A 27,609-nucleotide genomic window follows, 5' to 3' on the forward strand; every position below is an offset into this window, starting at 1 on the left:
ACTGATCACAAGTGCATTCTTGTTTTCCTTTCCGATTATGACACTAAAGAGCAGACTCCTCCGGTCCTCTAATTTCCTCGTGTATAACTTCCCCCGTATACTAGAGGGTATGCGAATGTAGGCAGAAGCCTTTGGCGGAAGGAACACCTCAATTACATGCAATCCCGTGTAGAGGGAGGCGTGGCAAACCGATGCACTCTGGATGAGCGTCGTAACAAGCCTCAACACTCCCAGCAGCGACGCATTTTTATGTCCTGGACAGCGTAATTGCGGACGGGGCTGAGCAACCTCAGTGCTGGCGAACACCTTGTCGCGAATTGCAACGTGTTCCATAGCCTCAGATTAGTAGCCGTTACCTTCTGATGGATCTGCTAAAATTGGCCTTCCGTAGCCAGTTCGGTATATCGGCTATAAACCGTAGAGAAAGCTTGCAAAAGCATTGATGCATCGAGTCAGTTGGGAAGGGCAGAAGTGAAAACGGCTATAATACTTTATCCGTCCAGAACAGGCATAATTAGTGCTGCATGCTTTAGTAGTGTTATTATGTAAGAAAGCTGGAGTACCTTGACGTGATAGTAGCATGATGTGAAAGTGCTGGGGCACCTCAGTACCCTTTCACAGAACGTCGTTAAAGGAGCGCAGAAAGCGCTTCAGTCACGACAATTTTTTATTTTTGCAAGACAAGCCGTTAACCTGGCTGCTAAAATGCACCATGCGAAGTGATTGGCGGTGGTGGTGTGACGTCATAAGGAAGAGGAGTGAGGTCTGCCTGCTCAGACAAGGCGGCAAGTTTCGCTCTTTTGTGAAAGGGGAAAGGGAGAAGGGGGAGTAAAAGAGAATGGATAGGGGGGTCAGAAATTAAAAGAAATAAGAAATTAGAAACATGGAGATAAAGAAATTAGTAAGGAGGGAGGGAGAGAGAAGGAAAGCGTTCACGACAGTCCCACAGAGGAAGCGAAAGCTAGGAGCGCGTCTCGCGCTTTTCTACGGATGCGGGTGTGATCCTACGGGTACAAAATCTCGTCTAGAGAGCCACAGGGAAGCGATATAAGGCACTGAAACTCGAGATCAAGGTGCCTCTGGCTGCTTGAGACTCTGCACAGTCCGTGATGACGTGCGCGTAGGTCACCAAAACAGAAACAAGTGATTCACTCGACGGTTGCAAACATTTCGCGGAATTCGATCTTGGAAATCGCGACCGCGCGCAACGGTGGCAATGCCCGCAACTAGCCGCCAGAGTCGCTTTGACGTCATCGCGGTACAACACGCTAACTGGTTTGCTTGTTCGAAGAAGCTTCGTCTGCTACACAGAGAGAGGACTGGGAGTAGAAAAGAAAGAAAGAAAAAAAAAAGTGCGAAAAGCGCCAGCCCCGATTGGAGCGCGGTTTTTCTTGTAACCGTGATGACATCACAATCCTCCTCCTGGCGCACGGTACAGCGATTCAGTTTTTAGTTACATGAATTACATTTGAACCGCACGACGCTTTTATTGTTCAGGATATTTAATGTGTCAAAGTACACTTGTGTAGAACAATTTTATTCTTTGCACTATATGAATGTATGTATTATAATGGGTGGCCTTGATGAACACGTTTTGGAGAGGTGCCTTTCACTGTCTCACATATGGTTAGGCTAAATTAGCTTGAACAATGAGAAAGCCTAAAGGCTGTTGAACCGCATTGTCCTAAAAGAATCCAGAAAAAACAGTCATCGCATTCGTAATGATTTTTTTTTACACAAAAATCCGTCTCCCGCCGCATCATTTCAACATCGCAGAGACTTTCGGTGTAGCATCCATCACTTCTGCGGCACCTAGACATCAGTCTGCTGAAATGGAGTGGCTCCCTGTGGCTTGTATATACGAAAAGCTAAAAGTAATGCGCGTCTTCTAATATCGCACAATCCCGCTGTGCCCTTTCTAGGTCATTTTCTACTTGGGCAGGTGAAATTCGATGAGGTGGATATTCGATGCAGTTGCAATAAGCCCACCGCTTTTTTTTTTGCTTTTTTTTCTGCCCTGTGTGAATATGGAGAAGGGGAATGTGAAAGGATGAGTCATGTGCTACACAGTTTGGACGCGATCTGAAATGCCGTTCAACGTGAAAAGCAATGAAGCGAAGATCATGTTTGTAGATCAAGTTATATTTCACATCCCACCTTCAGGTGAGCTTGTCTCCCGAACTTGTGCTGCCATAATTTAGACGCATAAAATTTTCCCCTTGGAATGCATTTTAATCATGAACTGACAGACGCATTGTTATGAAAGCCTCGGTTTAGATTTAAACTATATGTCGAATTAGCACCCGACAGGAAATTCAGTTGTGTACACAAGTCTAAATTATGGAACAGATTTTCTGACACAATTCTTGCGGATACATCATCAAAGAAAAAGAAACAACAACAACAACAGCAACTTTATTGTGAGATGATGAATTTCATGATGAGTTTCATGATTGATGATGAGTTTCATCGCCAGGGGCGATACTCTACCCCATTGCTGGTGGTGATGCTTGGAATGAAATAATGAGCCCCTTCACAATAAGGTTCGAAGTCCTATGGTATCCAGAAGGGTCAAGAGAGTTCTGAGGGCAGAGCGTTGGTGGACTGGATGTGGCCAGGGACCAAGCAATTTTGCGAGAGAGGGAGGGGGTGCGAGAGTCCAGCTCGTTAAAGGATCCGGAGAGTACGGTTCAGGAAGGTTGGTAGTGTGGGCAATGCAAGGGTATGTGTTCTACACTCTCAGAAAAAAAAAGGGTGGAGCAGTTATACCTTTCAGGAGGCAATCTTTGTCGCATATATTGTGCCTAAAAGGTTGCAAAGTTCTACCTGCTACCACACTCTCTGCCACGAATGATATGGTTACCACTTCTGATTCGGTGAGCGACGGGGGCGTACGCCCTTTTGTAGCAATTTGGATATATGATAATTGCTTTTACCACCCCTTTTTGCGCCCTTTATCAGACGCTATGATGATCTAGGTTGTAACTATAGAAGTTACCACCTTTTCGCACCTTTTTTCTTGGACTGTAGGTCTTCTACAGCACCGCAGTGACAGCATTGGGGAGAGTCAACTTGTCTCAAGCCGTAATGCCACTGCGCTGTAAAAGCCACATCGAAGAGCGTTCGATGAACAAATGCGGCATCTTGACGAGAGGTATCTCGAGGCATGCGGAAAGCGAGAGCTGGATCAACTCTGCTCAGCATAGCTGGGGGGAGGGGGTCAGCATGTCAGAGGTGCATTGGTGAGAAGCCAGAGGAAGCTGATAAAAATATGCAATACTATTTATCGACATAAACAAAACTTCAGTAGTATTTACAGCAACCTAACTGTGAGGCGATTTATTATTCCGTTTCACCGCATTACCCGCCAGCAATGCTGTACAGTATCGCGAGTGGCAATGAAACTCCCCAATCACCATCATTCAAATAAAGTTGTTGTTGTTTAACCTAAGATTATTCGATTTTTCAACAGGGAGGCCGTGTTGCCACAGAAATGACCACGCGAAATCACCATAAGAGGGCGCGAAAATAATACGATAAAGGAAGCTGTCAAATCAAAGTTCAGCGCAGTGTGACGTCAGCCACTTCAAGGAAACGACAACAACAATTAAGCTATATGAACCACGTGTCCGGTTATCATGTTTTCGGAGTGTGTTATTGTAAATGCCTTCCGATCTGCTAAAAAACCATGGTTTGTACTTGACGCTGTGTCGTACGCTGGTTCTGGTATATTTTAGGCTAATAGTCTTGCTCAACGTGAGAACGGCACATTTAAGCCGCGTCCCATTATCGTTCCAATGGCGCAATGGGCTGCGCCACTCTATACGCCGCGAAAACTAATTCGCCGACACCGAAACTATAGGAGCCCTAAAGGCGGCACCTGGTGTCCTTTCACTATAACTTTTCCGGTGGAGTAACTCAGTTTCTCTGTTAGGGTTGACGGACTACAGTGCACAATCGAATTGGAAATTGCATTGGTCATGACACCCAGTATAATTGAACTGCATTGCAAAAAACAAAAACAAAAAAGGAATTGGAAACCGATATTGCTTTATTGAATTCCGATATGTTACTAATGGAAAGCAATAATGATTTTCTGCATTCCAATATGTTGTAACTGGAAACCGGTTTGAGTTTACTGGATTCCAATATATTCAAATTGGAAGTGTATTGTAAACCAATATTGGTGTGCTGGATTCCAATACGTACTGATTTTTTGTTTCAAGTTTTTTGGAGTAGCCATCTCCTGTGTTTTGTAGGAGCAACCATCTCCATATTTATCATAGCACCAACCGTAGCTCCGAATGCTACCGTTATCACCCATTTGTGGAAAGCGCGGAGCATACGCTTTTATATTTTTCTTTAGGTATAGCAAGCCGACCTTCGGTCAGGCTGACCTTTCCGAAATAAACGTATATCCCCCCCCACCCGCTGAGAACTGCATAAGTGTCACGTAAAGGGCGTAAACATCCCGTTTGCAACAAATAAGTGGATCACCGCGCGCTGTGCCCCAACCACTGCCACGGATGGGTTATCGCTTCTGATTCTTAGAGAGGTGTACGCCTTTTTGTGTCAATTTGGATATACGATAATTGACACAAAAAGAGCGGTGGTGAAAGGGCTCGCCGTTGTCGGTGTCACACAGGTGTGCGACATCACGACTAACGCCCTGGGCGGACTTCTATGGGAACTGCTCCGACATATATGTCTGAAGGCCGTCTGAGGAAAAACCCCTGACAGCACAGCCGGCACCAGGATTCGAACCCGAGTACCTCCCAGTCTCGACGTGACATGGCTATAGCACGCTAACCACTGAGCCACGCGAACTGGTGCACAAAAAGGCGTACGCGGTATACCCCCTCCTCGAATCAGAATCGCCGAAATGTCTGTAAGAGAATCGATAACTGCGGCCAAAATAGTAATCCCTTTCTCCCCTTGTACTTTCGACTTCAATAGTCGTGATAGCGGTAGATAGTAACTGAGAAAGTCCCACGCAAGCGAACGGAACACGCCGGCTGCGTAACCACTCCTTCCAGCGTGCCGCAAGGGTGTGGATTCTGCGGGGTTCATGACCCAACGCGCACAGAGAATAATGGGAAGAACAGCAGCAGCTAGGCTTAGACCGGTTTGTTTAAATGCTCGCTTTTCGAGTCGGTACAGCGTACACCGGCGGGGCGCTGACCCCTGAAGATCACAATGGCGTGTAGGGTATCTCCTTGGACCGTTCATTCAGAGGGATCGTTTGTCGGCTATAGCCAGGTACATTTCAGGCTGCATCGTTATTGACAGCAGCGGAGAATACGGCGACGAAATCGGCGGCATTCTGTCCTATTGTGTGCCAACACAAAAATGGAGCCCGCGAACGACGTCCGCAAAAAAAGACACCGAATTGGAGACAAGATACTGAGCAGAAAAAAAGCAAAGGAGAATCGGTGCGTGAAATACGGTGCCATTGTGTCTATGAGCTAAAGTTGATTGTGCTGTACACGGACATCATCCCACTGCATCATCATAACTTATTTGTTGTTGTTGTTGTTGTTCTACAGGAACGTAACGGGAGGCGTCGTCTGTCACTCGGTGTTCTGGTATTGAAACTGAGATAACAATTCGCTTGTCTTGCTTCATTTACTTCCAGACATCTGGCTCGTCTGAGCAGTGGAATAGGTCACAGACTGTCATTTACGTACGAGATCTGAACGATCCACTGGTTATATTTTGGTTTGCTATTTTATTCTGATCTGCTTCCTACTGCCCCCCCCCTCGGTGCCTGCTTCCAAAATCGCCACAAAACCTTGGGAGGTATTGAACTGCATGTGCACGTCGGCGGCACCACCTGCAGGAGAAACGCTTTGCAGCTGATATATTGCTATTAATATTGTTTTTTTTTTCTATTGATGGATATGAAAAGGAAGAAGAACTACGAAGTAGAAAGGGAGGATGTCGGGTTCGGCGCGGAAGCAGGGTCCCTAGCCCGCCGTGCATGGGTGCTCTAGAAGGCTAGATTCGGAACAGCAGTCTTCACAGGGCTTTATTTACAGCGCTGTTGCGGTTTATAAGCACACGTTCATGAACCAACGCAACGAACGACATACTCCAGCGTACAAAAAAAAAAAAAATCTCTATATCGAGGCTCGGGGCATGCACGATCTGTATTATTATTTGTATGTATTGCAGATATTTTCAGTGTTTCGCGATACCCACTCTTCTAAGCACAATAGGGATGCATGGTGCCAACGCAGAGGTCTGCTTTCATAACGTCGCACTCGGTGTAAGAAAAGAGGACATATATGACAAAACTGAGTGAGATGTACCACTAAACGTGAATTCGGGACGTCAGATCTTTTAAAGTCCAGCTGTTTCGACAAAGCTACCGGTCCCGGACTTTGTGTTTACAGACGAGGGTAATAAATTACGTAGTCACTGTACCGGAGAGTGGGCTTGTCGTATCAAGAAGTCTCGGATTCCGGATATGTGATAAGGTTGACCGAGTGATATTGGTAAAACTAAAACCGGATAAGGAAGGGGGTTGCCTCAGGACAGAAGCCGCCGATATTTCGAACAGAGACTGTTCTTCTTCTGGGCGGATAAGTTTCATGTACCCGTCCAGTAAAACAGGTGCCGTCCTATTTATGCCGTATACAATTGCACACAAACAAACACAAAACAGCGATCAAGATCCTCGAAAAGAAAAAAAATATACTCCAAACTTCGCGTTGAGGCGCCAGTATCGATGTTAGGAGCGTAGTTTTTTTAATGCTATCCGTCACGGGAGACGTATATGATCTTATCTAACTCGCGGCTTTACGCCGCGAGACAACTATGACCGAAACGTTGATCTGTCATCCAAACATTTCCTCGTCGCTCAGTCATCACCGAGATATGCAACTCGCTACGGAACAGGACTGCCATCACAGGGGTGGCAACCAATGTATTGCTCTGCTGTTGTTTCTGCGCAACGTTTTGGATGCCTTTCGATCACGATAATTATTTTTATCCGATAATCTCGCAGTAAAACGCGCAGTTTTCAACACAAGGCCTCGTACTGTTGACGACTTCTATAGATGTGATGCGATGTAATCTTGCGGAAGAAGCACCGCATAGTTTACACGCGCCAAACACGCCCATTTCTTGGCGTTATATGACGACGGAAATATGTCGGTAAGCGGCAAAACGACATGTAAACAAAGTCACATGAATGCAGAATGACGTTTTCTATGACGTGCGACCAGGACAAGATGGCAGCTCCCGCTTGAGGGCAGTTACAACAATGGCGGGTTTGCGTCACCCCTGTGACTGCCATGGATGCTGCACATTGTGCTCGAAGGCTTCCGCTCATTGCAAATCCGCCTTCCGCAATCTGAAGTGGTTCTCAATCACAGAAGGAAAAAAAGAGTCACATTCGTGATGACGCCAAAGTGGCATCAAATTAGCAATCAGCAACAGGGGTAAGCAGATTCGTAACATTCAAAGGCAGCCGACAGACTGAATTACAAATGGAACGAGCTACTGCAATGCGACGCCCAATGGACACCTTCGGCGTCTCTGTATAGTGATTACGCAGCGGCTTCTCCTTTGATATAATTACCTCCCGTTGCTCTTCTGGGTATACAACGACGTCTGCAAGGCGACGGACATAGAATATTTGAAGACACGGTTACCAAAAACAGAGGTAATTGCATCGTGTGTGTTGACGTTCTTTAGTGGCGGCGTACGACAGAAGGCGTTCGCGTAGTTCCTCCAGCATGCTTCAAGACTGTTGCCCTGCCCTCGATAGTTCCTCGTGGAACTTGCTGCCCTCAAGAGACTAAGATTGCCCCACCCAATGTACACAACTAAGGAACTCTCTTCTAGACGGAATCGTATAAGAACGTGTAACATCTGTGTCCATGATGGTTTCTGTTTGGCTCGCTTGCTCAAGCTTATTACACTTTAAGCGTACGGAATGAAGCATACCAGACTGATGGTTTTCTTTTAAATAATCAATCAATCAGACTGATGGGTCGAAATGAAGAAACCAGCGGCATGGCCGAGGGGGTTAAGACCTCCCGCTCCTTGGTGGTAACCAAGGTCGTGCTGAAGACTGGGAGGGGGTGGGTTCGAATCCTACCACCGGCTGTGCTGTCTGAGGTTTTCCTTGGGTTTTCCGAAGACTTTCCAGGCGAATGTCAGCACAGTTCGCCTTGAAGTCGGTCCAGGACGCGTACGAACCCCTCTGTCCCCCACTTCTTCCTGCTGTCCTCTCTCCATCTGTCCACACCTGTACGCCGCTCATAGCCACAGTTGCTTCGCGGCGCTAACACGGGATAAAAAAAAACATGCAGAGATTGAAAACAAAGATGACAGCAATCACGGTACCTTGAAGCCAAAGTGCTACTTGGTTAATAGCGTTCCCCCTGCCCCTCCATACTCGATCTTGGAACAGGTGGTGTATGGGAGGGGTGGTGCCGTGGTGGTTATGGTGGCGGCGGCCGTGCTTTCAGCTGTTGGCCTTACGTTGTGAGCGGCGTCACGACTGTGGTCGAGGTTAGGTGAGAGTAGAAGGAAGGATGAAGGAGGAAAGGTGATGAGCAGATGGGTTGACGTCGTGATTATATATAGTAGGAAGCCCTTTGCGCATGATCAGGTGTGCGGTGACGCCGTGTTTCTAAAATGCGGAGACACGTTTGTATAGTTTTTCCTTTTACGGAATTAGTTTCTTGAAGCGACAGTATGGACGATCGAAACCGAAGCTTAAACAAAAAAAGCTGTTACATGGTTTCTGTGGTATTGGAAAATTTATTTACACTCTAAATTTAGAGCACGCTGTTTGGCTAGTTATACTGTTGGTTTGTTATGGTGCTGAGAACCACCGTACAAAATATGCTTGTGCCGTCCGCGAGTGTCCTCGAGCTCATAAAACTGAAATCGAATGCGAGCATGCAAACATGCGATATTCTTCTTTATTAAGAAATAACTACGCTTCTATAGCAGAACTTCTCCGCACGACACATTCTTATAGTCAAGCATCATCCTGAATGACATCGTTATATCTCTCCAGACTTTTTGAAGACGCCAATCTTACACTGTTTTGCGACACTTACGGGGTCACGTTAATTGTCACAACAACAACAACAATAAATGATGAAGAAGTGATGATGACATGGGATGTCACAAGAAGACGTACGCTCCGCATTTTCCATATCAGTGATGACAAAAATATCATATACTGTGCAGCGTGGCTTGCCCCTTCAGCGTATTACGCCGTAAAGGTTGTAGCATCTACACACAATAGACTTCTCCCTGTTTGTAAACAAATGACGTCATATAGTGTTCGACAGCTCCACCGATTTGGTAGAGTTGAACTACGCTCCATGCTAGAGGCGAACAAGGTCACACCCGAAAGCCACGGTCTTGAGGGGATTACGATGATCCCTGAAAGGGACGCGACCTTCGGTCCTACTTTTCTTTGAACAACGTCCATTCGTGGAACCCAGCACTCTCCTTCCGATTTGTTTCGGTTTGATTCTGTCTACCAACATCATGATGACGTTTCTCGGGTAGAGGTCTATTCATAGTCGAACACAACTCGAACTTAAAAAGTCAGTGTATATCAGCTCTAGCTACAGTCCCTTCAAGTTACTCCGCAAAGACAGAATATGTCACACTCTGCAGCACAGCGTGTGAAGGGACGTGTCCTCGTTGCCTGAAAGGTCATTCAGAGCGTCTGCCCCGTACGACCAATTTGATATTACACTATCGTCAAGTGGACGTGCACTTCGTAACAACAAGCAGGCTCAAGTATGTTTGCGCCTGCCATCGTGGGATGCACTCGACCTCTCCGGGGTCAAGAAAGGTTCCTAGGCCAAGGCCAAGACTTTATTTATGTCACGACCTCTGCGCACATGCGGTACTCAGAACCTTTGGTCGCCGTATACTTACAGTTTAGACACGGGGGCGCCATTGGAAGGATCGTGTTGCCGGAAACCGGGTTGACATCGCTAATCTCCATACTCATAGGGCAACAAGGAGCAGCCCGGAACCATTCAGAGTCACGGTTCGTTCACGCGGGTGTCGCGTGCCAGAAAGTAAGGGTGGTTCGAGATGCGTGCACATCCGTAGCGACGCTGGTAGAATGCGTGAGGAGTCGAGGACTATCGCATCCGGAAAGGTGTGTGTGTGTGAGACCGATACGGTAATGTTCGCCGCAGTTGGTTTCACAGTCTACTTGGCCAAGTTTCTCTTCCGAAAACAGCGTGCTCATTACATAAACGAGTTTTAAATATTCGCCCTCCCTCTGCAGCTAAGCCAGAATGGCGTATGCCGGGCACACCAGTGATTTCCCCAGAAATTCACTGCTGAGGGGGTGCCGAGCTTTCAAGGGGGGGGGGGGGGGTATGCCTGGTGAAGGTTTCACTTACGAAATTTTTCTTAGACACGGAAAGAATCGTGGCACAACGGTGACATCTCTGCACAGCTTCCCCGTTTTATTTGTACTTGTTAATACGTTACAACACAGTACAGTAGAATACAGATTCATTATGAGCGGCATTTCAACATTAAGATGCATAATCGCACGGCCGACAAAGAAAAAAAAGACTTTCACCTTGGCTCACGAATCACAATGAATATCTAGCAACCAACGGTGAAGACCTCAGACGAAAAAAGCAGAATACCTCGCTTGATTGAGTTGGGCGCAAATGATTGCTTGTGGTCCACATTGAGTTTGCATGCCCGAACGCATTTTTTCTCGTACGCGCGTACTATATGAATGGAACAGTGATTTTCAGATGAATTTGGGCAAATGCATGGTAGGATCACCTGCATCACTGTGGTCCTACAGCCCAAGTTTGATAGTACAGGATGTAATTCGCTGCGCCGGACACACTACTACGAATGTGTTGGTGGCAGAGTTGGGTAGTGTCACCTGAGAAATTTCAGGGGGGGGGGGGGTGTTCCAAAAATGCAGGGAGGGTGTACACCCCCCCCCCCCTGAGGGGGGTGTAGGGAAATCCCTGGGGCACACTATAGAGTCACTAAGTAAGCGGACTGCGGATGCTGCTGCGCGCCGAACACTTCAACAAGGTCATGTACGAACAAAGGCCATTTATTTCACCATAGGGGACGCAAAGATAATGATAGGTGAACTGAGACAACAAATGTGCAACTCTTCTTGGCTGACAGGATCTGCTCGATCTTCGCTGTTGTACAGGGTCGACCCGGAGCTACGCTTCCATGTACTTCCGTCGTTTCCTCGGCAAGCAGCGTGACTCGTGCACAGGCTCCCTTCTGAATGTCCCGTACAGCGGTCGGTTGCTCTATAAACTGACCAAGTGCCCTTCTCCAAACTGCAGTGAGTGCCATGTTGTCGAGGACACAGAGCACATCCTCCTCGGGTGCTCCAAGTGTGCCGACAGTCGCAGGACACCAGAAATAAGTATGGCTCGCCCGGACGCCGGGCCATTTGACCTTGTAAAGCTCCTGGGTCCTCAGCCATTCAAGCACCAAGCGGCTGCATTGAAAGCGCTCCTACGTTTCCTCGAAGAAACTCACCTGATTGACTTTGTGAGACTTTCTGGTCCCTGATTTGTATCAAGTGTTCCCACTAGTTCGGGATGTTAGTCTCCCGGCCCCCAACTACTGGGTTTTCTCCTTCTTTTTATTTATTTCGATGAACTGCGGCTGAGTGGTCTGGAATAGCCAGTCTGACTTTGTCGCTACTTAAATCCCCTTTTTTTTCTATCACATCACATCACATCACTAAATAAGCTTTGCTTCAGAGTATCGACACTGAGGTCCAAGGGAGAGCAGGAGCGCCATCTTGTGTCTGCACCACACCGGTACCACCCCGAGTTGAGGATCAAAGACGGCTAACATAATGCTCGCTGTGGGATAGAGAAGCGTGTGTGATTGTTGTGCGCTAATGTATTGTCAACCACAGCGCCCTGAGGACGTCAAGGTGAGCTCAAGACCGTCAACCTTGATGAGCTGCTTGTAAACGGAAGGAACATTTCACCCGTGCACGATAGATGGCATCGTGCGCTAAAGTGCACGTGGGTAGCGTCGCGCGGAAACAAGATGGCGCATGCTCGCTCTTGGAGCTCAGTGTCGATACTCTGAAGCTTATTTAGTGACTCCAGGGCATACGAATGGCAGCGCAGCGCAGGTGATTGTCTCCGCGGTCGTCTGCTTCGCGTTCGGTAACTACGACGACTTTCGCTTACCAGTGTGAGCTCTGACATGACCACGTTCCGTGGAACAACGGCTCCTGGCTGTACAAACACGTACGACGCTAACCAGAAACAGCATTCCACGAGCCGATCTCAGACCTCTCCGCGACCTGCAGACGCCATCACTCCCGCCCGACGGTCGGACGCCGAGATGCCAAGGCCTCCCTGTCGCTCCCTGATTGGCCTCGTCCAAGTGACGTTTTCTCAGATTTCCAGAGAGGGAATGCGGGAATGCTCTCACCATCCGCTGTCTGCTCTTGCCATTCATTGCATCAAATTGGACAGAAACAACTCCACTAATTTAGTTCGCGTCGGAGTTTCAGTGTAACAGACTATAACACATGATTGAGAAGTTACCCGTCAAAAAGAACTCGTTACAAGTTAAGTTACCGTGTGCAAAATGTAACTAAGTTAATAACGAAGTTCTTCAGCCTGAAATGTAACTCGGAGGTACTGGGTTACTTAAAAAAAAGAACGAGTTACTTCCAAGTTACTTCGGACACAAAATAGCATTACGCAGGTGCAGCACGCGTGAGCAGTTGGGTTAGGCCTTGAGTTGCCTGCGGAGGAGTGCAACACGCTTAGATCGTTTTCGTTTATGTCCAACAATAGACCTCTCCCTGTTTGTAGACAAATGACGCCATAGTGTTCGACAGCGCCAAAATTGGGTAGAATAGAACTACGCTCGAAGCTAGAGGTGAACAAGGTCGCGCCCGAAAGCCACGGTCTTGAGGGGATTACGATATGGTCCCTTAAAGGGACGCGACCCTCGGTTCTGCTTTTCTTTCAATGGGAGGCAGCGAACAAGTGCCCGTTCGTGGAACCCAGCCCTCTCCCTCCGATTTGTTTCGGTTTCAGTCTGTCTAGCAATGTCAAGATGACGTTTCTCTGGTAGAGGTCTATTCGAACGCTTTGCACCTTACTCCCTGTGGGCGCACAACGGTTCAGCTTCATTTCAATGGAAGCGGTTCTCACTTCCTGAATAAAATACTGTCATTGATTGAATATCACGTTTTATGGCAAAAAATGCCACGAAGGAACCGGAGAGAAACCAAGAAAAATATGTGGACGTGAGCGAAAAGCGAGTTAAAAATAACTTGGAGCTTAACTTAAGTTGCTTTGGCGAAGTTACCTGAAAAAGGAACGAGTTCCTCTGAAAGTTACCACGGCGTAAAAGTACCGAGTTAAGTTACAAGTTACCAAAAAAAGGAACTTAGTTACAGTAACGAGTTACTTGTAACGAGTTACCTCGAACTCTGCTATAACAACAAGCAGGACCATGCTACAAGTCTTTGTGGACAAGTCTCAGTCTCTTGACAAAACTTGATATAAAAGTTTGGAGAATACAAGGTAATGTTCGAAAATTCTAACCGGTGACGTAAAATATTTCCATCAGCTTATGACGACGTCCGAATGCCAGACTTGAACAGCTGCTGCAACAGTGCAACGTAGCTATAATGACTACGTATACGGAATGTCACCGTCTGACGTGCTGATTCGCATCCGTCTGAGTAGCATCCGTTATCTCCATTGGACGACAACAGTTATTTTCAGACATCCTCTTTACTGTGCCAGTTCGAGTTCTCTTCGTTCCTTTTCTTTCTTTTTTTTTTTTTTTTTTTGTGCAAGACTGAGAAAGAAACTTGCTTGGAACGACTTTGTTAATTGAGGGAGGAACGCGTACGACCTGGACGACATTCCTTCACCGTACGACGGAAAAGTGATTTGCATACAATGTCGGCGTCCCGCGTGCCACGAATAGCACGGGCGGCCAACGCCACTGGGAAAAGCCGCGCCTGGCGGCCAGTCTGCTGGAATATTCAATGGAACATTCTCCGATTTACTCACATGCATCATTATTTCGTTCGAGGAATGAACGTCCGTCCACCGGCATGTCGAGAGAAGTTTTACTTTATTGTTTTTGTTTTTTTTTTCTCTCTCTCTCTCTCCTTCGAGACCATCTAACATAAAGAGACTCCCAACGATTTTCGGTGGGCGCTTCTTCGCGAGATTCGTCGCAATGGCAACTTCTGGGCGAGGAGAAAACCGTTCACGGAATAGTCACCTTCATATTTTTCAGGTGTTGACTGAGAGACATGTGCGCGGGTAGATTTCAAGTCGCGCGGATTGTGTGCTCTCTGTATTTCGTACCCATCGGCAGGGAAGGGTAACGGGCGTATTTCCGTTACTGCTATATTTTCGTTTCCGTTATGTTTCCGTTACTGCTTCCGGTAATGGAACGGCTGTTAGAGAGCTGCGGGAGGACAGCCCGTCCGGCCCTGTCAGCACCTTGTTTTGCCCAGGTTCTGCTTCGGTGTCACGCGCACACGCTACACAAGTAACTTTACGTCGTTGGGATGCGCATGTCTTGCAAGATGATTGAAAGAAATGTAGGAACATGTCTTCAGTCAGTCTTCTGTCTTCAGTCGCTCTGAGATGGGCGTAACCTTCATCCAATGTCGCATTCATAGGCGGACGCTCTCAGTAGTAAACAATACTGCCACAACCACGATGAAATGAAAAAGTAAAAAATAAATAAATAAATAAATAAATCGTAGGCTGTCATCAGCGTGCTATGGTGGAGTAGAGTGCATCGAGTCTATATTGTGTAAGTCCCATGTGTTGATGTCATGGAGTTATGAGGACTGGGACGAGTAGGTAAGCGAGGGATGCACCCTCGAGATCCAGTATTGCGCTTTGTTTCCATGCTCTCGTGCAGTATTTAGAGCATTACAGGGAATGGAGTAATCAAAATAGCAAAATAATATGAAAAGTCACTCAAATGTCATCGCACAATATAGGAATAGCCGTTACTCGAATTCAATACCGGACGATAATTTTCGTTTATGTTTTCGGTAATGGAGGGCCGTGGTATGCGTTTTCGTTTCCGTTATCGTTACCTATCTCCAATTTCGGTAATATACCGTTTCTGTTTCCTTTGCCATTGCCATTCCCTGCCCATCACGGTACCACGGAAACCACGACGAAGCTTCACGGGAACCTCAGAGCGAATTAATCGCTCATAGTTCTCGCGGTCCTTTACCAAAGTAAAATTTTGTTCACCGTGATATGTATCCTTAGTTTACCTGTGACACGGAAAATTGTTGTGCAAAGGACGAGCAAAATGACGGTAGAATTGAAGCTTGATACACCCGCGCGAGGCCAGCGTCACCTATAAACAAAACAAGGCATCAAAGCATTTGGACGGACGATGCCATGGAGACGTACGAGACGTCATGAGCCGTTTTGGCAGCCACTTCTAGCCACAGGCTTTGTTTGAAATCGTCTGCAGCGATTAGTTGCAGCAGTTTTCTTTCGAAAAGAATGGACCTACAGAATGCCTGCTTAAAGTAGCACAGAATTCATTTTTAACACCCAGTTTTCTTCCTATAAAACTGTTAAGTTTGCCAGTAAGATGCACCATGCGAAGTAATTTACATCACAGAGTCATAATTATTGCAGAAATTGAATTTAAAATACGCCGCAAAAAGCGACCGTGCACAACGGTGGTGAAGAGCAGTACCAGCCTGTGATCTGCCTGGAACCTCGCGCTGACGCTATAAGGAGAACGCTCGCTGATTGGCCTAGAGAAATGTTGTCTGCTACTCCGCTGTCGTCTGCTACTCGGCTGTTCGGGGTTCTGATAAAGCCTTTCTCCTTGCTCGGTAATGCTTCGGCCGCTCCTTCTATCCCCAATTCTCCGGGAAAACTGGCAAGACAGGTTTACGGCGGCAAAGGGACAAGGTGCTGACCCCCACTGACCGGCAAACCAGAACAAGTATCCTTATGCCGTCATCGGTGACGTGCCATCATACCTCCTCATCCTCGTTATAGCTGGAGTGGCGAGTTAAGGGTGAAGGCGCGGAGCTATGTTTATGCGAGTTTTTTTCTGGGAAATAAATTGCACACATCAATACCTTTCGCGCTATTCGGTATAATGACACACGCACTTTCATCAGATGTCTTAATCTGAAATTTTTTTGGATGGCAGAGACACACAAAATTTCCGCCGATCGCAGAAGCCATCCAAGACGTCAGCCAATCGCCGCAGACGATTTTGAAACCCAGGCTATAGTGAACTATACCCAGGCTTTCTGTGGCTACCAGTGGCTGGCCATGCGGCTGATGGCGGCTCGTCTCCATAGCTACAGCCGCTGAAAGCACGGTCGTGGCAACACCACCTAGATAGAGAAAGCCTGCTGCTTACTCGTCGCCATGACGTAACAATTAAGAGTCAGCCAATGAGGATCGTGTTTTCAACGATCGTAGCCAATCACGAACGTGCTTTCACCGGCCGTTGCCATCAAGACGAACCGCCGTCGTCTGCGAGTTGATTGAACGTCCCCGCGCACTAAATGGGAAAACTTGGAAATAAACCGCAAGAAGGTCTCAATATTTCTCAAAACTGATTTTCTGGAAAGCGTCTTGCACTTTTCGTCTAAATATTTAGGTCTGCAGGTTCCAGGTGAGCTCAACCATTTGCGGGTTCTTGAATTCGCAGAACGGTGAAGGAGGGAGAGGAGGCAATGTGCAGGCCTCCTGTATCTAGGTGGCGTTGGTCGTGGTTGGCGGACTCTTAATTATTACGTCACGCTGCTCAAGCGATCAGGCTTTGTCTCTAGGTGGTGTTGATAGAGCAGAGCTTCTCCTAGGATTGTGACGCCTGCTTTTTTTCTTTTTTTTTGTGTGTGTGTGTGTGGTGCGCGCGCGAGACCCACGTATAGAATACCAGTGACGCGTACTTACGGGTGCAGGTACAGGTAGGGACACCTAAATGAACCCAGGTGCTATCTAAATTAAACAACCTGCCCTCTGCATTTATCCAAGTGCCATCTAAATTAATCCAAGAGCCATCATTTAATACATCCGCCCTGTGATTGTCATGTCAAAAATAGCTACCCCTCCGATTTCAACTAAGAGCACGTATTCTCGATCGATCTTAATGCCTCGATTTGCATCCCACTAAACAGGGGTCATTGAACGCCGATTGACCAACCCTTGCACCAATCACATCCCTGTAAAGTGAAAGCAATTACACGACATCTTTTGCTTCAGAAACCAAAAGCAGGACTTCAAACAACTTACTCGGGCCTTTCGCGCCGCTGGGGTGCTGTTTATTGAAAAGACACCGTAAACTTTTGGCGTCATCCGTCTTGATTTCAGCGGAATGTCGTCGTTGTAATTAGTGTCACGTCTTCCGACGATTCTCCGGGTGATGCTCCGGGCTTTCAGAGCGTCGATTGCATCATGCGTGGCGGGTTAACGCTCGCACTTTTCACTTTCAGTCATCAACGTTTCCACGTTGGTTATTCGAGCTTGCGTCAAGAACAGGAGATCACTTCTGTATAACTTCCGTGCGGAACACGCCCCATATAAGCGATGGGAATTCATTTATTGTGCGGAGGGGTCAGCGACGCCAGCCTCAGAACTACTCGTGAGGTCGTTTATATTGTCCGCGAGTTGAGCAGGAAAAATGATAACTGCTCCAGAGAAAAGGTAACGAGTTCAAGATGCTCGAGGATTTATCGTTGATTTCATGAGCTTATTTGATTTATCGTCCGTGATACTGTAATGCGATTTTTTTTTTTTCGAGAGAAATCCGAATGGACCTTTTGGTAGTTTTCACGAGGTATCTTTGAGGTCACGTGCTTCGTTAAAGGAGTGGTTGCAGATACTGACTCTGTATCCCCCTCACATGATCATAATGAGTACGCAGGGCACATTTTTGTGGTGCTGAAATGAAAAAAAAGGAAATATATAAAATAGAAGTAGAAATAGAAAAATAAAAAATAAATAAATATGTAAATAGCATGGCGATGTTCAGGGTATTAACTAGGGCAGCTAATTAAATATATAATTTGAGATCTCTAAGACGTACACGGCAACGGCTTCACGTCGCTGTATCGATATGAAGTCTTTTTGTATATAACAGTGCTAAGGACAAGAAATTTTTTCTGCCGCGTACTGGTTCGTACTTCAAAATCAAGCGCTAACAGAACAAGGACAGAGAAAGTTGACGGGACAGAGCGCTTCTGTGCCAGCACACGCCCTGTTAACGTCTTGTGTCCTTGTTCCGCGGGCATCTTGAAGCCGAGTGTTACTGTAGTTGGTATCTGTGCCCTGCGCTGCCTTGTCTATTATCACCGGAGGTGTTACAAACGAAAAGATACGAACATCACACCTTTTTCTTCTTCTTTCGCAGTGTGGTTACTCTCCCCTGCACCAGGCGGCGACAGAGGGACACGAAGAAGTGGCGCGTCTTCTGGCCAAGCACAACTGCCACGTGGACATTCAAGACGAAATGGTATACACCGCACTTTTATCCGACATTTGACTCCACTCCAAGCGGGACAAGAGTAACTCAATTCAGTGACACCTGTGTCGCCGCGTAAAGCCACAAATTATCATTATAATTTCAATGACCGTTTCCAATCACTGCTTTGTGTATGTAGGGGGGGGCACTATTCCTTTGGAAGATTCCTTTGACGATCAGCAGAAACGTCACCTGTGTTGACCCTATATCCCGTCTTTAAAGGGACCGAAAGTTCAATCGTAGACCCACGGAAACTAACCCCCGAATTCGTAGATGTGGCTTGATCTCGAGTTGACTTGCAGATGCCTTGGAAGAGCGCCAACGCACTTCAGAAACCCTGCTCGGCTTGCAGAGTTTCTTAGGCAGCGAGTTCGACTTGACACGTGTGGTGAAAATGTCCAGTCAACGCTCGGGCTACCTTGAACCCGACTTGGATAACGCTCCAGTACGGCAGCTTCTGGAAGCCACATGACACTCAGAACCTTGCCTTGACATGGCTTTACATGAGCTGATGCGTCATCAATAGATCTCTAGCTGAGAAACGTCATCATGACGTTGAAAGCAAACAGATCGGAAGGGGAGGGCTGGGATTCCACGACGGCACTTGTTCGCTGCATCCTATTGAAAGAAAAGTGAGATTGAATGTCGTGTCCCTCTCAGGGACCATCGTAATCCCCTCAACAGCGTGGCTTTCGGGCGCGACCTTGTTCGCCCCTAGCTTCCAGCGTAGTTCAGCTCTACCAAATTGGTGGCGCTGTCGAACACTATGACGTCATTTGTTTATAAACAGGGAGAGGTCTAATAGACCTCTCCCTGTTTGACTTTGGACTTTGCACGAGTGTTGGTGCCAGATGACAGGTGTGGCACATATTATAAGTCCTGACTCTAAGAAATCTCGCTATCAGACGCAGTTAAAGTTAGCAACGTGCGGCTTGACGAAATGAGCCAGCGGGAGGGTTCATGAAAGGCGCTAACCGTCTTGAGCGAGGACAGGTCTTGGCGCAAACTTGCAAAAGTCAAAATGCGGCTTCAGGTCGAGTAACAACTCTGAATTCGGGGGAAACGCTCTTCCGTAACTTGGATACGTAATAGCTCATTGAGTAGTCTCCTAGCAATAAAATTTCAAAGATTGCACCGGCAAGCGGGCACTCCAGACACCCTTTTCTAGCAACACTGACGCGACTCAGAGCGCCGTCTATTGAGGACGCACGCAACAACGCTCGAACCACTTTCGCTCTATTGTTCTTTCGAATTTTGTGATGCAAAACGCCCTCTGTCGAACAAACCCTGTTGGGCGCATCCAGGAACACTGCTGCAACGTAGTCCAAGCAAAAAAGAAAAGAAAAGCGGCTTCAACGTTCTGGTCACGCCAACCACGCCGGATACTAACAATGGCGAAAGGAAGCAGACGACGCGAATACAGACAGGCAATCAAGAGAACGCTGATTTTACCGCAGGTTCCAGGTTCAAAAAGACTGCTAAAAACTGTCGTCATGCTTCAAATAAGCTATAATTAGTAATCAGCTGCAAACGCTCGAGGTACTATTTTACTATCGCGGTACCTATCCTCCAATCCCGAACGGCCTCCCGATATTTCTCTCTACGGACGTCTGAGGGCGCTGTGATCAGTTGAGGCTGGCCAGTCTTGGAAATCAATCTTGGAAGTTCATTCATTAGTATGAAAGATATGCAGGAGTGAGGGCTCGTTCTTTGCATATGTCATCACAAATACCAAAAACAAATACAGGTACATGGTGGTACATAAAAAACTTTTAAGATCCACTGGTGGTCATTTGAAAGTTAGCATAAGCCTTTGGTTCGTTCTTGTGCTTCGTCCTGTCTGTTTTGCTTGTTTTCTTCAGATTGCTTGTTTTGCTTCCCCCTTTCTGTTTTGCTTCTATTTTTGTTCCTTCTTTTCTTTCCTCCTTTTCTTTCTCTTAATTGTATATTTTTCTTTGCAGAAAGAAGACGGTTGAGAGCATCTAAATTTTAATGAGACGAGACTTTCGTGCAGAAGGCTGCACCTCCTGAACAGGTGCAGCCTTCTGCATGATAGTTTTGTGTCATTAAAATTTAGATGCTGTCAAACCTCTATCTTTCTGTTGTGAATCTCTGTCGCCGGATACTTGCACATTGCTCTTCTGCGTACTACGATGCCTTTTTCTGTGGTTCCTTCTTTTGCTTCCTCTTTTCTCTTTTGTTTCTCTTGTCTGGTTCCTTCTTTTGCTTCCTCTCTTATCCTTTTGTTTCTTTTCTTTTGTTCCTTGTTTTTCTTCCTGTTTTTGCGTTTCGGGGTTCGTGTTAGCGGTTACCGTAAGGCGCTTCGAAAGGGTTATGCTGACACATTTCCAACGGATCCACGAATAGATCTTCCCAAAGTTTTTTTAAGACCTGCGCCACTCTTGCGCCACCCTCAGTAACAACCCAGAGGCGTCGTTTGGTAGATGTGGTCCACGCGCGTTCTTCGGTCAGTGGAGATGGAACCTTTGGGGACGGCAGAACTGACAAAGCACAGAGAACGTATATCTAAGGCGAACTGGAAGTCTTTCACATCGTCTTGGTTGAAGTCTCGCTACCATGACGACCCACTCCTGAGTAAGCATAACGCAGTCCATCGTGTGGTTTACAGCGGTTGCCGCTTGCCTGTATGTAATTCCTGGGTGGAGGTACACAGTAATGACGTTGATATGTGTGGGAAGGCGTACTGCACGGGACTCACCGTATTCCGTAAACGTTGTTGCGAATCTCTCGAGGTGTAACGCTGATGCCACCCTTAGGGTAAATGGCAACTCCGGCCTTTCGGTTTCAAGGACGTTTGGCTCCAGTGATGTAGGCGAATCCCTTGATTTGGATATGCACATCAGGATCCATCGCAGTCTCTGAGAGTCTAAAGTCGCAGTCACAGTCTGAGTCTAAAGATAACATAACTCGCGTGTCGTTTTCCGAGCTGTCTTAGTTGTTTTTGTTCATGCTGCTGATTTTATTTGATATGTAAAAGATGGAGATGTTAGTCCCGAGTCACTCGGGACTGGCTACTTCAGGACGCGTTATTCAGAAAAGAAAGGGAAACTACACAAATCTGTAAACTTTGAAACGAAATGGATGAAAACATCACCACGAAACTTGGCACCAAAAGCAACAGTGTAGGAGAGTCCACCTGCTGTTCATGCTGTTCCTGTGATAGGATCTCGTTCCTTCTCGTTTCTTTCTCGTGTCCGCAGATGGACACTGCTGTTTCTCCTTTGATACGAGGGGGGGGGGATATGTTTATTAGACAAAAAGGGAAAAAAACGGGGAAAGGTCAGCCAAACGGGACGTCGGCTTGCTATTCCAGAAATAAGAAATAATAATAAATAAATAATGAGCCGATGATGATGAGCCTTCTATAATGCTAACGCATTAATAAATACAACCGCTATTCGATTTAACTTTACAGCCCCTTTGAAGCGTCTGACTAAAACGAAAGTTGAAAAAACGCTGTCACAGGTTATTTTTTCTTCTTGTGCTTTCTTTTCTTTTATTGTGGCGGAATTTCATATTCAGCGCTTTTGTTGCCATGACGTTACCATCAGAAGCACCCGATTTTTCTTCTGCCACGCAATCAAGTCATGGGTTCGTGACCGACAAAGCTTGCTGACAACGGTATATCTGATAATACGATAATTCCCGGCTTTACGTCGCGAGACAAGATAACGGTTTATTATATCTCAGAAGGTCCTGAAAGGAGCACGGAAGGGTTGAGAGAGAAAAAAGAAAACACCATGAGGAGTAGAAATTTGGATTACAAGCCTTGAGTACAGGCCCCGACAAAAGTTTACGGAACACGCGAGCGGTGTGTTTTCTCCTCGGTGCGACACCCTACCGGCCAGCGGAGGGTGGTGTTTACTCGTTCAGAGGGGTGAGCGAGTGCGCTGGTAGCGACACACCACGGTAGTTTCGGTATGGCTTGAATGTGCTCGAAAGGTGGTTTGAATTAGTGTCGCAGCCGGCGCAGTCCTCCACCCCTGTGAACGAGTAACAAGCCCGCTTCCGCTTGCCGCTAGGGCTCGCGTGTTCCGTAAACTTCTGTCAGGACCTGTACGAGTGGGAGTAGCGAGTGTAATATCAGTCACTGTAGTATGAGTGCAGCGCAACTCCGAGACGCAAAAGTATAATCTCGCGCAGGTCAGAAAAGCTGCTTCCTCGGTTGCAGGCCTGTGACGTCACGTCTTCGGCCCAATTGTGAGGCGCTTGTCTTTTATTTTCTTTCTTTCTGCTGTCGTGTTTTCGGCTTCCCGACCGGTCGCCTTGCTCCCTCGCCGTAGCAGTCGCTTCTCGGCAGCCAATAAAAGAACTCGATTATTTTGACGTCACAACACGCGAGACGGAGCTGAGAGAGATCGCCGCCGCTGCGCGCGCTCTTGCAAACTAATTTTCTCAGGAAATGCGCGCTTCCCAATCTTGCGTGACAGTTCTAGAGGTAGCATTTTCATATCACACGGTAAAAACGAAAAGGAAAAAAAAAAACAGTAACGACAAAGAAAGAGGATGGAGGATGAAGGATGGAGAAGCGTAAAGGGTGCGTGGGTCAGGCGGGGAGTTCAAAGGGCTAGAGGGGTCTTTTTCCAAGACCCGCCCCCTGCCGAAAGAGACCAAGGTGTCTTGCTTTAGCGGAACGTTCGGCATAAGAGCCACCGGAATAGAAGGCTCTGTAAAAATGAACTTCACCACATAGCACGCTTATAGCCCATCATCCCGAGTGACATCGTTCTTTCTCATGATTTCATGAAAACGGGGGGCGTACGCCATTCTTGTGGCATTATGCAGTTCATAATTGCCACAAAAATGGCGTTCGCCCCCCGTTTTGATCAAATCAAATCAAGGGAGAGAACGTTGTCATTCGGGATGATGGTTGGCTAGGAGCGTGCTGTGCGGTGAATCTCCGTTTTTAGAGTGATATAAGGATGCGGTAGCCCACGCTTACGTCGCCGTAAAACCGCAACCGGATGTCTGCATGCCTTTCGTTTATGTCGTTTATCTCAAAAACTACAACGCTCTGCCGGAGAAAACTTTGCATATGCACGTAACTCACAGCTGTAATCTCAAAATCACTCGACATCCCTTGGACTGCCCTACACGGGTGGTCCATAGCTGCCGAAACAGATAAATAGCCATCTTAAAGCACAAAGCAGGAGTAAGTTTTTAAACCTGCTGGGTTAATCGTTGAGCTAAAATACGGATAGCGTTCGTTGCGGTAAGCCGCCGGCATCGCTGCGCAAAAAGAGATGCGTGATGATCCGCAGACTCCAGTGATCCGTTATCCGACGACGGCCGCCGTCGGATTAGTGTTAAAAATGCAGACAGCTTCGTACACATGGAGGCGCTTTCTCTAGTGCGGAAGAAACTACTTGCAAAGAGCTTTCACTTTGCATGAAGAAGCGAATAGTCGTTGTCCTTCTTATGACAGGTTGTTCCGTTGAGTGGGAGATGTCGAGACAGCCGTAAAATGTGATTGACACATTGTGACGCACCACTTCTATTTTGGTTGTCGTCTGCTAAATGTTATTGGGCACGGCTTCACCCACGAGATGTAGTACGGTGTTTATAACAGAACTAAAACGAATAAAAAAGTGTTTTGACGTATATTATATACGTTCGAGGACGTGTCGTACGATTGAAATTGACATACAAATTATTTGGTCATTTATTTGGACATTTGATCCACTTCTCTGTCGATAACTTATCAACATTATTATACATTATATTAGTACTTTCTTCTTAAGATTTCCGGTGGCCTGTATCGTTTGCTAATTCGTCGATTGTATTGGGGTTCGCGTGCTTTCCTAGCAGTCCGTGCACATGATATTTATCTTTGCGTGTTTTTATTTTTTATTTCGTAGCAGAACACGCATTTTTGTTGTTCCACCTTCAGCAAATAGTGTTAACTTCTTAACTTCTTCTTAACTTCTTCTATAGTGTTAACTTCATAGCTACAGCTATTCAACGACACCTAAAAAATGCTGAATAGGGTATTGTTCACACAGTATTAGGAGAGCACTTTGAAAATTTTTATTTATTCGTTGAAACAAAGTGGGAGCCTCAGAGATTTTCACACGATTTTTTGAGCATAGCATAGATAGGTACACAGCACGAAAGTTTCCATGTCCGCGCTCTCGGGGCCGACGGGGCTCTATCTTGATGAAAAAGCTGACACGCGGATCACACCACTGCGTTACAGGTACTGCCCAAGCAGCAAAATGTACTGAAAGTCGAGTGCAATAGGGGTGGACGGGTAGGTGGAAGGCCTTGAACAGACTCGTGAAACTAAAGAACATTGATAAGACACATACCGTCCACCCCTATTGCACTCGACTTTCAGTACATTGTGCTGCTTGGGTGTAAGGCAGTGTAGCTGCAATCTCAGAAAATTTATCTATTTATCTAGTGGTCTTACGTCACAAGTTTTGTCACAACTGCGCTTATAGTTTTTCTTTAAATTAAAATTGAAAATTACGTGCAACACTGTGTGGAAGTCGCCGTCAACTGTGCGCATTACTCGTCAGGTATGGCAGCGAAACTACATTACAAGCGCATAACACTGTGTCTGATACAAAAGAAGCCGGCTACATATCGGCTACGTAGCCGTCACGAGCAGCATGTCAACCGGGAACGTAGATCACTGTTGCTTGACAAATTGGGGACTATTTCCCAACAGACGTCGCCACGAGCCGTTTTACCACAGTTTTGCTAGCGAATTAAAAATATTTAGCGTTCCCTGTCACATGTATAGCTTGTTGTGCTGCGTTTACAAGCATAAGTTGTTAAATTACATAACCTGCCTGTCTGCTGCTTTACGGTCTCGTTATAGTAGGTCCAGTTGGTACGTGCTTCGACAGTTTGTATCTGCGCAGGGGAGAGGGTAAAGTTTTAGACACCACGTGACGAAGTAAAACATTGTAACAAAGACCGGGCAGGTCGGTACATATTGCGACGTCGTCTGTCTCGTCGTTTGTGTGTACGTCGCGCCAGTCAACAACGTGACGAAGAGTCTGGCCAATCAGAAAGCAGGAATAAGGGGGTATGCGTAAAGAGGCATGGGTCCACAGAAGAAACCACGTGCTCCTCACCTTAAAATGTTGTCCCCCTGATTTGGGTGAGGCACCAATGAGGTCGCTTCCCAGGCAATAGGAGAGAAGAGGAAACTGAGGAGCTGCGCGGTTAACTGACAATACACAGCTGACCTACTTGCATAGCGTACTGCTTGTAAAGGCAACGAGAGACGCGAATTCACATACGTATTCTCATCATCAGCCTACCACATGTACAGTCCTCTTACACACGTCTATGATTTCGCCATCCGTACTATACATTGAAGACCCATCTGCTCGTAGCTTTCTTCCTTCCTTGTTTACACACTTCCCACTTTTCTTGGAGTGTGTTCTCGCTCGTTAGCACAGTCATCCCATCTTCTATTTTTTTTTTTTTTCAGCACGGCAATACCGCGCTCCACGAAGCTGCGTGGAAGGGGTACAGCAGAACAATAGAAGTGCTCTGCAAACATAAGGCGAACGTCTACATCAAAAACAAGGCAAGTTCACAACAGACCCATTCCCATCTTGCTTTTCTTTGTGCCGACAAATGTCAAGACACCAAAGTGGCTGGAGGCGGAAATACGACGATCCGACATCGCTATATAAAGCCTGACCGTATTCGATATACCGAGGCGTTTGACGCACCCTATAGGCATTAGCTCCAAACGTGTTGCCAACGTCTGCCTTTCTGGAGTCGTATCTCGAATCCTCACAATTATTATTATTTTTCCCCTTTCTTTGCTTGCTTTTTTCGTCAATAATACGGATGTTGACCCTAAAAAATTTACGTGCGTCTATCATCTTGCGTAAATCATCCGTCTTCCGCTAGGGCGTACGCAAAGTGAGAGACAGCAGGAGGGGGAAAAGACGGTAATTCACCGAAGACGGCGTTATTTATTATTCTCCGCTTTTTCCACCCCATTCTGCGTGGAAGGCCCAAGTGCCATTCATACACCCACTAGGCAGCATCTGTCGTGGCTGTTATCATCCTTGTTCTCTTTTAGGACAAAGGCTTACTTCCCTGACTATGTGCAGATATATGCCGAATGGTGTTACGAATAACATTGCACTTATAAATGTCTTTTAAGAGTCTTTTTAATCGTCTTTCAAATGTATTTCGTCTTTTTAAATGTCTTTTAGGAGTCTTTTAGTCTTTTAAGAGTTAATGTCTTTTTTTTTTTTTTGTACTTAAATGTCTTATAAAGGTACAGATCAGCCTACTTAGCAACCAAGACATCGTAAACCTCCGGCAGAGGGCCACGGTTGGCATTACTGTTGGCCCTCTGCCGGAGGATTACGATGTCTTGGTTGATAAGTAGGCTGATCTGTACCTTTGGACACATTGTGTACTGATGATGCCGACTGAATAGGTTGGCGAAACGTCTACGTTTTTAATTGTTTTTTCTACTGTTCTGTTAAGCCGGAGATAAAAGACATTTTAAGTATGCCTCTTCCCGGCTTTTGGAATATATTTTCAAGAATAACATAGTATTTCAGACGATGATTCGATTGGATACGAGGAGGGATTTTCACAAAGTAATTGTTCAATTCAAATATTCCGTCGCCGGTTCGATATTAATGTGTCCGTTGTCTTCGAAATTCCATATAGAAAAGAACGGGGGGCGGGGGGAGGTATCGCATAAACGGGCTGCGCGATGTGTGGAGTTTTCTCTCTATATTGTTTCTAATTCATTAATTGATTTGTCTGCTTAGGGTGGTTTCACTCCACTACATCTGGCGTGCCAAAATGGTCATAATCAAAGCACGAGGATCCTTCTCCTGGGCGGATGCAAACCAGACATCAAGAACAACGTGAGTGGCGGTGGTCCAATGTACTCGTTCTGTCCAATAGTCGCGATAAGTCTACTGTGTTCGAATTAACGAGTCCATGTACAATGTAACCATTCCTTCCGGAGATATACTACACAGAGCACGTCTGTAAAGGCCGCCTTATAGAAACCCGATCTCAACACTTTTCCTTTGTCGTTCTAAGCGTGGGCTTTGCATAACACCGTTCTTT

At 46.5% G+C, this 27,609-nt stretch overlaps 1 protein-coding gene across 2 annotated transcripts in view; it reads left to right on the forward strand.

Moving 5' to 3' along the window:
* LOC135400680 (ankyrin repeat domain-containing protein 6-like) overlaps positions 1–27,609 on the forward strand; it is a 97,383-nt gene that overhangs the window by 63,165 nt on the left and 6,609 nt on the right. For both annotated transcript variants that reach the window (XM_064632516.1, XM_064632518.1), the window contains exons 4-6: positions 18,409–18,510; positions 25,988–26,086; positions 27,303–27,401. In XM_064632516.1, the coding sequence (XP_064488586.1) occupies positions 18,409–18,510; positions 25,988–26,086; positions 27,303–27,401 (300 nt within the window). The remainder of the gene's footprint in view (positions 1–18,408; positions 18,511–25,987; positions 26,087–27,302; positions 27,402–27,609) is intronic.

This window comes from Ornithodoros turicata, chromosome 7, assembly GCF_037126465.1.
Source record: "Ornithodoros turicata isolate Travis chromosome 7, ASM3712646v1, whole genome shotgun sequence".
Taxonomy (NCBI): Eukaryota; Metazoa; Arthropoda; class Arachnida; order Ixodida; family Argasidae; genus Ornithodoros; species Ornithodoros turicata.